Source organism: Pan paniscus, chromosome 5 (genome assembly GCF_029289425.2).
Source record: "Pan paniscus chromosome 5, NHGRI_mPanPan1-v2.0_pri, whole genome shotgun sequence".
NCBI lineage: Eukaryota > Metazoa > Chordata > Mammalia > Primates > Hominidae > Pan > Pan paniscus.
The window spans coordinates 53,263,484-53,277,021 of record NC_073254.2 but is presented as its reverse complement, the minus strand read 5'-3'; the positions used below and the strand labels follow the sequence as shown (position 1 = coordinate 53,277,021).

At 38.5% G+C, this 13,538-nt stretch overlaps 1 protein-coding gene across 1 annotated transcript in view; it reads right to left on the bottom strand.

Moving 5' to 3' along the window:
* Window positions 1–13,538, bottom strand: part of DNAH8 (dynein axonemal heavy chain 8) — a 332,740-nt gene that overhangs the window by 255,993 nt on the left and 63,209 nt on the right. The window contains exons 13-18 of the mRNA XM_055113566.2: window positions 11,193–11,390; window positions 8,654–8,730; window positions 7,053–7,152; window positions 5,747–5,866; window positions 3,985–4,120; window positions 167–354 (exon numbers count right to left, since the gene is read on the bottom strand). Coding sequence (XP_054969541.2) covers window positions 167–354; window positions 3,985–4,120; window positions 5,747–5,866; window positions 7,053–7,152; window positions 8,654–8,730; window positions 11,193–11,390 — 819 coding nt within the window. The remainder of the gene's footprint in view (window positions 1–166; window positions 355–3,984; window positions 4,121–5,746; window positions 5,867–7,052; window positions 7,153–8,653; window positions 8,731–11,192; window positions 11,391–13,538) is intronic.

Below are 13,538 nucleotides of genomic sequence, written 5' to 3'. Positions count from 1 at the left end.
TTTCTTTGGTTTGCAAGTCAGTATTTTAATTATATCAAGAATCAACATATTAACAAATTTTCCCTCAATGCCATGAAGCATAACTGCAGGGATATATATATATATACATATTTTTTTTTACCAAAAAACTCCTTCAAAAATAATTAGAAAACATAATCTATCTTACCTGCAAATACAGTTTGTCTGCTTTCAATTTACTTTCCAATTTTAGCAATCTCTTTGCCTCTTCTGGTACATCCAACTTCATTTTTATCATACACTTAGTTTCCCGAACAACTTCCAAAATTTTGGGATCGAAATTAACCAGCAACTTCCCTGTTTCTGGATGTCGCACAAAAAGCGTGGCTTGTAAAGCTACAAATAAATAATGATTGACATTACTCATTCTGAATTTCCTTTCTGCTTCCAGCTGTGTTTATATTTCTGTCTTGCCCCCTGGACTACTAACTTCTTGAGGGCAAAGGAAATGTTTTGGATGCCCCAGGTGCTAAGGCACAGCGTCTGGCACATAGTGAATACTCAAAACTAAGATAAATGAATGAAGAGTGTCTGCAAAGCCACAAAATCAGATCCAGGGAGAGAAACATTGACCAAGAATGGTGCTTTGTGCTATGAATTGCAATATTTTTCTGAGTGGGTTGAATAGGTCTATGTCAGTTTATCTTATGGATTATGACTTCACCCCTGAGAAAGAACCAGAAGATGGTTAGAATCACAAAAGATGCCCCACCTCATTTCAAACTCTTTCCCACTCAGACCCCAAACTGTCTTCTTTAAAGAGGCTTATTTAAATTAAATCTCCATCCTGTATTTCTGATAATTAGGCTCAAAATCAGTAAGAAATATTTATTAAATACCATCGAGTTGTGAAATCCTAGAATGGAGGGAAGATGTTTTACACTACATCTCACATAAACATCATTCATATAAACAAGCATTTTCAGATATCTATTTTATTATGAACTGAAATACATAAGCCCAAGCAGTTCTTACTGGGTAGCCTTAGATTATTCGTTAGCTTAACATGAAGAACTTCTACAGGCATAATAATAAAACACTTATTATAGACTAGCATGTGCTAGTTTGAATTACATCTTGTATTAACAAACACTACTAACATGAGAATTTTATCACAATTACCAAATCTTCCAAACCTCACATTGTTTTGTTGAATGTGGCCACATCAAACTTCCAGTAAAATAAAATAGTTTGTATATCTCTTTGAAGTTAGTTGACTTTTACTCATCAGATAAAATTAGTCTTGATATGGCCCTTAATGATGCAGGTTTTCAAGCTAAATGACAATTTCTACTTAAAATTTTATCCAACTCACTTAGAATCTTTTTAAGATGGGTTAGAAATCACTTATCCTAACAGAAAACCAAGCACTGCATGTTCTCACTCATAAGTGGGAGTTGAACAATGAGAACACATGGACACAGGGAGGGGAACGGCACACACCAGGGCCTGTCGGGGGGTGGGGAGCAAGGGGAGGGAAAGTATTAGGACAAAGTACCTAATGCATGCGGGGCTTAAAACCTAGATGACAGGTGGACAGGTGCAGAAATCCCAGAACTTAACGTAAAATAAAAATAAATAAATAAATAAATCACTTATCCTACCAAGGAAATTCCAAAAGAACTTTTGAACATTTAAATCTGTCTTCCTTAAAACTGTACTGAGCTTGCTTGAAAAGACAAAAAGGTCAAGACAACTAAAACAGACCAATAATGACAGTCAGGAAGTCTGCTCCAGGACAAGACAAGCATTTCATCGTATGTGAACCACCATCAGAGAAACTTTACTGAGCAACCAACTAAAGGAGGCTGATGCTACATATCCAATTATTACTAGAAGCTCCTATGTGGCCAAGTACAGTCACATCACTAGGACAAAGGAAGCCTTCCAGAGCAATTCATTTCTGAAATGAAATGAAAGAAGTTAAAGAATTCTACTGACTGTTTGTTTTACTTGTGAAAAAACACGAAAGAATTCTACTTCATATTGAAAGTATGAAAGAATTCTACTTCATATTGTTTGTATGTGATCATTTCTCCTGGACATCAATCCACTGCAATGAGTATAGTGCACCCAATAGAGGCCAACTGATGTTCTCAAGGGGAACAAACTCTTCTGAAAACTTGATAAAATTATTACTCATCAAGATTGTCTAATGTCTACTTATTGGACATTTTAAAAATATTTTAAGAGCCCCCAAGCATGCCTGGCATCATTCTTGACACTGTTAGAAACAGTACAGTATTTTAAATGGTTAAGAGAACGGATTTGGAAGCCAGACTATCTGAATTTGAATGAGCTGTATGATCTTGGGCAAGCCACTTAATGTGTCAGTGTCTCAGTTTTCTCATCTGTAAAACAAGGCTAATAATAGTTCCTTGTAGGTTTGCTGTTAGGATCAAAGTAATTTGCATAATACATGTAATGTGCTGAGACAAAGCCTGGCACATGGTGAGCACTGTATAAATGTTAGCTATGACCATTTTTTAAAGGATATCAGATGAAACAGACATAGAGGGTAACCTTGGAATGTGTAGGGGACACAAGGTAGATCTATAAAGCAGTAAGTGTCCTGAGAAAGAGCTACAGATAAAGTATGTGGTGGGCTCTGGAGGAATTATTATTTTCTGCCAGGAAGAATAAGGAAAGGCTGTATGAAACAGGTGACTGTAGAGCTTGTTTTTGAATATGTGCAGATAAGAGAAAGGGTATTGGGGGTAGAAAAACCACCAGGAGAAAAAGAAAATTAAGTGCGTGGCATTGTAGAACCAAAACAAAATCAGTATATGCTTCAGTTGTTAAAAATTCTCGTTTGCCTTTTTCCATAGTCTGAGTTTTAAGCTCCTCTCGAAGCTCCTTTGAGAGTTCTGCTCCATAAACAGGCTTTCTTTAGAGTCCACAGGGTCCTACCATATAGCACAGCACCCAGAAACAGCTGGCCTGATAAAAGTGGCTTATTAAAGGCTTACCTACGGTTCCTGTTAGGGACGACACCCTGCGGGGGTTGGGGCACTGTCCTCTAGGATGCAGGTATGCTGTGAATCAATGGCCTGTAGATAAGTGCTGTGTCCCCACACAGCTAAAATACATGAGTTCTGGAACCAAGAGGCAGAAGTAGGAGTGACTCCTCTCACCACCATTCCAGCAACCCACCTGCAGAACTTGTGCTTCCTGCGCCTGCAATGCTGTGCTCTGCTGAGGTGGAGACGCTGGTTTGGGAGGGAGAAACTTTTGTACCAAGGGACCCAGTAAGGGGTCCACCAAGGTCACGTATAAGAGTTTAGGGATGAGATTATAACTAAGAGTTTAAGGTTAAGATGAGATGAGACAAAGCAGGAATCTGAACTGACCAACCATTGAGCCCACACAAAAACAACATCCAGGAGGGCTGGATAATGGCTAAGAACCATCCCGTCTCACATTTAACTCCGCCCAAAGCCTTGGCAACACATAAGCCCTCCCCTCAGAGGCACGTAGACACAGTGCACTAAAACGCTTCATTTACTGGAGCTCAAACCTGAAATTAAATTCAGTAACAAAAAAGGGAGAAAGTAAAGGAGAGACACAGGAAGGAAGGGAAGCAGGGAGAGAGGAAAGAAGGCAGGATGCAATTTTTTCTCTCCAGAATGGGACTGAGATTTGAATCTATACCATGATACAACTGAATATGAACACTTTCATAAAGTCTGGAGAAATATCCCTAAAGATATTTTTACTTTCAAATACTGGTTTTTGGTGGAAAGTCCTAAGTTAAGTATGTCATCTTCAAGGTCATGATCATTTTCACTTATAAAATCAGAATATTATTAACAACTGTAAACAAATAAACCACTGTAGCATCCCTAAATCTAAATTGTAACTATCCTAAGATTATGTGGAAGGGATGGAAAAAGTTCTCCAGAACTATGAACTCATTCAAAATCACCTAATCCCTACTTTGTAGGCTCATGGCAGTGTTATACACACCGTAATGCAACTGTGAAATCTCTCTGATCCAGGCTGTGTGATAGACCACCTCGAATTCCACCAGCACATAGGAGATCTTGTTATACTGACGGATGACAGCTTTACCGTCCGGACTTGATAAAATGTCTGAGTTTTTCTGTTTTTTTAAGGGAAAAGATTTACTTTAAAAGACTGCTGAATGTTTTTATAACCAAATAATGAAAGTACTTATATGTAAAATGATATCAAATAATTATGCTACCAGTTTAGATTCTGCCTCACAGTAAAACAGAGATGGGGAAGGCCATATCAGCAAGAAGCAGAAGTAGGGAAACATTATCAGTATATAGAGGGAAGACTGGAAAAGGAAACAAAGGGTTTAGAAAGAGAGAGGTCTCCAGCCCCACAGCCTGCCCCAGGCATTCAGTGTCTCTACCTCCTTTTCTGATCCCATCCCACTGTTCTGGACAAGATATAATTGACTGATGTTCCTTGAACCATGAATAACAGGGCAAATTCCTAAATTCCAGCACGCAAAAAAAGGTAACCATGTATCAAACGATAAAAATAAAATTTCTTGGCCGGGTGCCGTAGCTCACGCCTGTAATCCCAGCACTTTGGGAGGCCAAGGCAGGTGGATTACCTGAAGTCAGGAGTTGGAGACCTGCCTCGCCAACATAGTGAAACGCTGTCTCTCTAAAAATACAAAAAAATTAGCCAGGCATGGTAGTGGGTGCCTGTAATCCCAGCTACTCCAGAGGCTGAGGCAGGAGAATTGCTTGAACCCAGGATGCGGAGGTTGCAGTGAGCCGAGACTGCGCCACTGCACTCCAGCCTGGGCGAGAGAGCAAAACTCCATAATAAATAAATAAATAAATAAATATTTAAAAAATAAAATTTCTTTATTTAAAAATCAAAAGATTTAGGTTTCGATTCACATGTCAAACAGGGCAATCTCTGCCCTCTCACCACAAAGTCAATCAGCAACTGAGTCCCCCGAGTAGGGACTCAGGGTTTTAATTTTTTTTTAATATTCAGAACAATGACACAAATGATGGCAGCAAAAGAGAAACAACAGAATCTTCATATTTAATAATGCTGAAATAATACAATTACTTGCAAAACTACTGTTTTGTAGTTATATTGTTCTATATTTCAGCAAAAGACACGAGATCAAGCAAACCAACTCCGCCTTGTGACTCTGCCTCTTAAATAAAATTTAAGAAAATAATAAGGACAAAGAAAAGACAAACTGGCAATTTCAGAATGCCAACAGGGCCCAAGACTGTCCTGTTTTTCAGAAATCTAATAATCTGAAGGACATAGAGAATGAATCAACTGTATTATATTCCGCTCTCAGTGGCAGTTCTTCATACAGGAATACACTCTTTGGCTTTATCTTCACCTTCACTGAGTATGTATCAGTGACCTATCTGCCCATACACAGAAGTAAGCTTCTGTGCTAGGCCTGTACTTTATTGTTTTCAAATTTTTTATTTTTACTTTTTAAAAGGCTTTACAAAGTGTCCTGTGTTATTAAAAGACATAAAATTATAAGATTCACTGACTTTGAGATAACTGTAATTAGACTGGCTTATCTACTAAACCTGAAGGAATTGACTTTGTCTCTCTCAAGTATATTTATAAACTAAATTTTCCTTGCCTGGTAAAAGAATTGGCTCGTTGTTGGCTACTTTAATGCACACAAATATTATAGGATACGATATATTTGTTATATTAAAACCACCAAAATCCACATATTAAAATTTAATTCTTGGCTTACAAAGAAATAATTGATGGGCTCACTTATCCGGCGATAGAGCTGCCTCACCCAGAGTATTTTTCCTGCTATAGGGGGCATGTTGCGAGCAAGAGGGGGGTCATCTTTCTGAGAATGATAAAGCTGTAATTAAAAATCTGATGTTAATGTTTGAATTCAATACAAGGGAGAAGGCAAAAAATATATACAGCTATATTTGTATTGTTTTATCATTATTCATGTTTTATATACAGTAGGTAGTCAATAAATATGTAAATGCACATCCGAGGTAACCTGAGATTTTGAAACAATGATGTTGACCATATACGACACTTAATTTTCTCTTCACCTTTATTTCCTATTACATGTATTTTTTTTCTGCCCTTATCCCAAATTTCAAGGAGGTATTCAAACGGAGCACATAGCTACATATTAATATCTGTCATAATAGTATCTAGAGCCCATATTTCTATAGGCAAAAATACTAACTTAAACGGGCTTTGCTATACACACACCAGAAAACGGGGGCAATATGATAGTTTTTTTTTAACTTTTATTTTAAGTTCAGGGTTACATGTTTGTTTGTTTGTTATATAGGTAAACTCGTGTCATGAGGATTAGTTGTACAGATTTTTTCATCACCCAGGTGTTAAGCTTAGTGTCCATTAGTTGCTTTTCCTGATCCTCTCCCTTCTCCCACCCCCCAGTAGGCCCCAGTGTCTACTGTTCCCTTCTTTGTGTCCATGTGTTCTCAATGTTTAGCTCCCACTTATAAGTGAGAACATGTGGTATTCGGTTTTCTGTTCCTGCACTAGTTGGCTTAGGATAATAGCCTCTAGCTTCGTCCATGTTCCTGCAAAGGACATGATCTCATTCATTTTTTTTTTTTGGATGCATAATATTCCATGGTGTATCTACCACCTTTTCTTTACCCAGTCTACCACTGATGGGCATTTGGGTTGATTCCATATCTCTGCTATTGTGAATAGTGCTGCAATGAACATATGCGTGCATGTGTCTTTATGACAGAATGATTTATATTCCTTTGGGTACACACTCAGCAATGACAAAAACAAGCAATGAGAAAAGGACTTCCTACTCAATAAATAATGGTGCGATAACTGGTAAGATCACAGCAAAGAGGAGTAAATCTGGCTGTCCAGCAATATACACTGTCAAGCACCTTCCCACACAGAAGGGAGCGTCAATGCTCCTTAGCAGTGAAAGAATCACTCTGAAAAGCTTGGCATGAGACAATGATGGCAAATATTTTCAGATTTTTTTTCTTTTTGTGCTAATGTACCATTTTATTTATAAACATGACACTTGCCTTCTTAGTAGCATCAAGTTCAGCCACATAGTACTGAAGAATACGCTCTATTGTGTGGTTTATTTCTAATCCCAGACAGGGAATGTTCAGCTTCTGAAACCTAAAAGTAATCAAAGCTGAATGGTTAAAAAGTAAATGAGAAATATACTTAAGACTTGCTGTCATACTAACCATCCATTCATTCATCTGACAAATATTCATACCAGCCCTCATTCGTTGTCCTAGGACAAAGCAATGAGCAAGATAGGAGGTACAGTCCTAGTTCTCTTGGAACCCACAATTATCTTATGGAAAAGACAGACATCTGCCAAGAGTAACAAAAATAATTATTTAAATTACAAATGGGTCAGAAATGCCTATAACTAAGAGAGACCTAGACAAGTCTGGGGATTCAAGTAAGACACCCTGAGAAAATGACAAACAGATTACAAGATGAGTGAGGAGATGGCTTAGCAAAGATAGAAGAGAACACATTGACTCTCCCTCTGCCAGTGTTAATTCCATATAATTCCATATAACCATTTAACCATAATCACAAAAACAACTTTGTCAGCTAAATGTCACTTCCATTCAGAGACTGAATGACACACAGGAAATACTAAAAACCACAACATTCTGGTAATAAAATGAATTGACATCAGCATACTACAGGTAAAAAGAGAGGGAGAGAGACAGAAAGAGAGAGACAGAGAGAAATAGAGAGACAGAGACAGAAGTCGCCAAGAAAATGGTACCTGCCATCTGTGCAGTACTGTCACATGTCAAAATTATGTTATTTCTGTTTTGACTTTTTTTACAATGGTCTCACCAGGTCTCCATCATTACAGCCGTGGAACCATGCAAAGCCAGACCCAACACTAGATCTGCTGGCTCTCAGGGAAGAGTTCCACAAGCGTCCCTGACACAGGTCTTGAGCCCTCCCTGTGCTGAAAGGGAAAGGCTTCTAGTCCCGCTCAGCCCTCTAATCTGGGATTCCTCGCCCTTTGAGAGAGTAGTGCTGTTAGGATAGAGGGAAAGGAAGCTAAAGGAGAGAAGATTTCAGCTGTTCATACCACAAAAAAATGTGGGGGACAGATAACTCGGTGAGATGATGAATGTGTTATCTGGCTTGGTTGTAGTAACCATTTCACTACATATTTAAAAATATCATGTTATACACCTTAAGTATACACAATTTCTTTTAAGGTGCAGGAGCCCTCAGGAGGGAAAATGGAAAGTTTTGGAATCTATTATTCTTAGATAACCTCACTTTCGGAAATTCTTTCAGTATGTAGAAGTAAACATTATTTGTTCTCTTTCCAACAATACCTATAAAATTAACCCCAAACATATGACATGGCTGGGGGCAGGGAGGGGAAACATGAGAAATAATTTCATTTTCTTGTTGAAAGACTTTCTGCTACCAAAAAAATGCAATTAGAACATATCATTCTTTATTTCAAATTTTTACCAGTCTATTTAGTGGTAATTGAAAAGTTTATGTTTGTAAGTTTTAAGGTTTATGTAGGACAGATTTCCAACAACATCCTAATTTGAAATTGTATTTTCAGATTTAAAGTTATTCCCCCCAGAAACTACACTGCTTAAAGTGTTATGAATACCTTTGAAGTAGCTGAAGAGCCTGCTGAGAAGATAAGATTTTCCCAAAACTACTGTTCATAAATGCCTGTATTTGTACCTAAAATAAAATATTAATATTTAAATGATTTTTGGTGTTAAAGAGATTGGTTTTGTTTAACAACAATTAATGCCTTTCCTACAGAATTAAGATAGCCTCAAGCCTCAAACACATCTACCATCTAAGCATCAAGAACTGCATCGTCCAGTATGATGGACTTTGGCCACACGTGGCTACTGAGCACTTGAAATGTCACTACTTAGAAGCAAGATGTCTGTAAATGTAAAATACATGCCAGATTTCAAAGACTTAGTAAAAAAAAGAGAATGCAATATATCTCATTAAAGATTTCATATTAATGACATTAAAATATTTAACATATTGGGTTGAATAGAGTCTTTATTAAAATTAATTTCACCTGCTTCTTTTTACTTTTATTCAATGGCTACTAGAAAAATTAAAGTGACATGTGGTTTGCCTTTGCAGGTCATTACCAATTGGATATTTCTGATCTAGAGAATTTACAAAAGGAGTGAAGGTCCCTTACAAGCATTTTTCTTTGGGATATATAGAACTTCAGGTAGAGTAGTGTAATGACACTATAGACACCAGGGCCAGCAGATGTCATTTTCTGACATTGCTGCTCTCAGAAACCTCTTTGCCACTGCTAAGGACGTACAAGAAGTAGAAAATGTTCTTTCAAGAGTCCCACCATTGGCCCAGAGTGGTGGCTTATGCCTGTAATCTCAGCCTTTTGTAGGGGGAGATGGGAGGATAGCTTGAGGCCAGGAGTTCAAGACCAGCCTGGGCAACATAGCAAGAACCCGTCTCTATAAAAATAAAAATAAATAAATATTCCCACCATCCCTAACAGTGAACTCCAAACTCCCGGTACCCAAAAGATCGAACTGAACCATTCTCTGCAAATTATTTGTATGTATAGATCATATTGGTATGGTCTATTAATATACACCACACCCATAAATCAAACATTGGAAAACGAAGAAAAATTAAAATTAAAACACTGATGCCTCAAGTAAATTATTTAACTATTAAAAGGTTAATATTGCTGTAATTTACTGAAAGCTAAAATTTGAATCTAAGTCCACAATAAAGCCTTTATAACATATAATCTTTCTTAATAAATCATAAAAATAATTTAAGAGATAACAAGTTTTTCAAAAATTCCCATTGCCATAAAGATTTAACTTTCGAAGCATTTTGGAAGCAAACTCCACCCTACCTAACCAGCCAAACACTAAAAGTAATAATTAAAATATAATATATCTTCGTATCAAAGAGTCTAAGTTTCAAAAACTGAAAGGAAATCTATGCCAAAACACAAAAAGTGTTATCGTTAGAATGGTAGAATTTTAGGATCTTTCTTATATATTTATATTGCCCAGGTTACATGTAATGTAGTTTTTAAAGAATTTTTTAAATACTTGAGAAAAACATCTGATTTTTCTCACTTTCATGGCAAGGATATCAGACTTAAAAAGTGTACAAAGTATATTCTTCTCCCTGCTTGTGTCTCCAGGAAATTCTGCAGCAAGAGGAAACCATTCCCTTGGGCTAAACGTAGGTTAACAGTAGTTTCAGTTAACAGTAGAGAGTAACTGAGGTCATATAGCCCAAAAGGTGAGAGAAAAACATCTTACAGTCTCATCTGACATACTTTCTGACTACCCTTCATCCATCTGGTGTCTCTTAATCTATGACACACAGGATATGAATGCCTCTTCAGAGCTGCCCTCTATAGCTGCAGAGAGAATGCAGGCATAAAGCATAAGGCCACAGGAAGAGTGATCCATCTTCCTAATCTGTTCTCAAATCTCATCACACTTGATAAAGAATAATGTTTACAAATGCTCTCTTGAGCTGGAAAAATAATATTGGCTCCTCGGCACAAGAAGCAAATACAAATTTTAACGTATATTAAAAATGAGGCTGGGTGCAGTGGCTCATGCCTGTAATCTCAGCACTTTGGGAGGCCGAGGTGGGTGAATCACCTGAAGTCAGGAGTTCAAGACCAGCCTGGCCAACATGGCGAAACCTTGTCTCTACTAAAAATACAAAAATTAACCAGGCGTGGTGGCACGCACCTGTAACCTCAGTTACTTGGGAGGCTGGGGCAGGAGAATCACTTGAACTTGGGAGGTGGAGGTTGCAGTGAACCAAGATCACTCCACTGCACTCTAGCCCGGGCAATGGAGTGAGACTCCATCTCACAAAAAAAAAAAAAAAAAAGAATCCTAGCTATAAAAGCCCTTTGGGCTTCTAGTTACTCTCTGATGTCTTTTATTGGATATGCTCATTATTCATTCAAAAAAAAAACCCTTTAGTGGAGTAGTTTAAAAGTTACTCACACTGCAAATATGTTTGGTCAATGTGAAAGAGGAACTTAAAATAAATCATAAATATAGAAACACTTACTACATGTGAATATTTACAAAAAGTACCAGATAGTACTACTGACTACTTTTCAGCTTTACTAAGTAAAAGTAGGTATAATTACTTACCTCTAAACCATTGATTTTTGTCATGAAATCTAAGAAATCTGTGTCAAATTCTGTCCTTCTTGGATCCAGAATGTCATATTGCTTTTTCTTAACCCCTTGGTATATATTTCTGAATTTTATTGCCATAATATCTATTCCTTCTATGGTAGAATTACTCAAGGTTGAATATGTTTGCACAACAGTTATCATTTCTGTAATCTTAAAAAGAGAAATGTTATTTTGCTTTTTTAAATGAGATAGCAGGCAACTTCCCTAAAATAAGCTCTTAATGAATCATTGATATAAAACACAAACCATTAAACAGGGCCTAGAATAATTTCGCTAAAACCAACCAGAGGAGATAAAACAGAAGACAAATCTCTGTCACCCGTCATTCTTACTCTTAGACTAAGACAGAAGATGTTCTATCATATCCAGAGAGAGTTCACAACCTTTTTCAGAGTTTAATCAGCTTGTCTTTCAAGGGTGGCGGGGAACTTGACTAAATAGCTTCATCCTGTGGTCTCTTGAGGATTTTCTGAAAATCATTTCACTGGATTACTGGACTCAAAAGCTCTACCATGCTGTTTGGCCCTCACTATAGTTCTGACAATTAACATTAGCACATATCCGCCTGTGTTCCGGTAAAAGACTGGTCCAAGAAGCTTGAATAATGGCAGCAATCATTCCTGACCCCTGATGAGACCTGGGAAACCCTCACAGTGGACTTCATTTCAGAAATGGCTGTCTTTGTCTCAACCTGACACCACCTACTTCACCAAAACAAACAAACAAAAAATTCATGTCCACAGGCTACTCCTTCCTTACACTTCCCCATTTTGATTTCTGCTTTAGAGAACAATGCTCAATGCTCTCCAGGGCTGGTCCAATGGCCAGAAAGGGAATAAACCTATTTTCAGAGAATCTTCCAAATACCACACACACCATGAAGACAACACCACTGATCCTCCTACATAGCCAGCAGAATTCATATGAATCCCTGTGTATGGCCACCCAGAAGGACTATTTTCAAAGCAACTGTTGCTCTTACTCCACTATTTCCATACACTTCCAAAAACCATTATCATCCTAGAAGCCACTCCAAACATGGAGGAAATACAGGCCACTGGGATTTACAGCATGCTGCGCATGCTCTATATAAACACAGGAACTATCTGGGTCGCCTCCTAACACATATACTCCACTCACCTACTTTAAAGAGCAAAAGCAAACTACTACTGGCTTGCTCTGTTATTCTAACCTGCTAAGACTGTTTCCTTTACCCCTTACCTCATTACTCTACCACCTGGCTCCAACAGCCAGAGACTAGGACAAAATTCCTGTCACTAACATGTCCTCTATTTTGTTGATTGGTTGGATGAGGGGTCATCTGAGGCAGACATGGTGGTCAGTCCCATGCTTGCCCTTCAAACTTAGCCAGTGTACCCTCTGTCCCCATACCACACAGAGCAACATAAAGCCAGCTGTGGGAATCAACCAAGACCATGCTCCTGCTAGTTTGTCCTGGCCCTGGCTTTTTCAACATCTCTCTATCAATGTTCAATCTCTCAGTACTCACCACCAATGCAGAGTCTCTCCTCCGGCTCACCAACCTTGCACCCTTTCCAGTTCTCGACTTGCTGTGATTCCCTTATCTCAGCATCACCATGAGTGGAGACCCTACCTCACCTACTAGCTCCAGATCCTCAAATCTCCCCCAGCAATACCAGCTCTCCACCTTTTCTCTTCTCTCCCACAAATGTTCAGGGTGAGAAGAAAACAAAACTGAAGATAGAGCTCTGGGAAACACCAATATTCACCAAAATTTACATGGCAGGAAGAGGAAGAAGCAAAGACTGTTGCACACATTTCGTTCTTGCTATTTAGGATTCAGTGCACCATCAAGTCTATACCTGCCATAAAAAGATGTGTTTCAGGCATCCTAACACTGACACACTAGAGCCTTCTTCACTTACTCCTCGAAGGGCCCCAACATATCTGTCTAACTCTGAAATCTCAGCTCTCCAACCCCAACCTCAGTCTTGTCTGCCCTTCAACTTTGCCACTTGGTCATTCCGACTTCGAATCTCGGCCTTCCCTAATAGGCTCTTAGTGCACACTTCTGGCTCTCCTCTTCATCTATGCAAGAGTTCACAAGGGTAGTCAAACAGTGGCCCCTTCCGTACCCCACTCATCAGAGGAAGCCCACCTGGGCAGCTCAGTAACCACCTCTTGTGGATTATGTAAAATCCTGGACATACTTCAGGGTTAAGTTCGCCAGCCCCACCTTTGAGAGTCTGGACACCAATATCCACCAATTATCCAATGGGAAAGATGCCGGTCTGTCGTTCTTAGCACAGAGGAGCT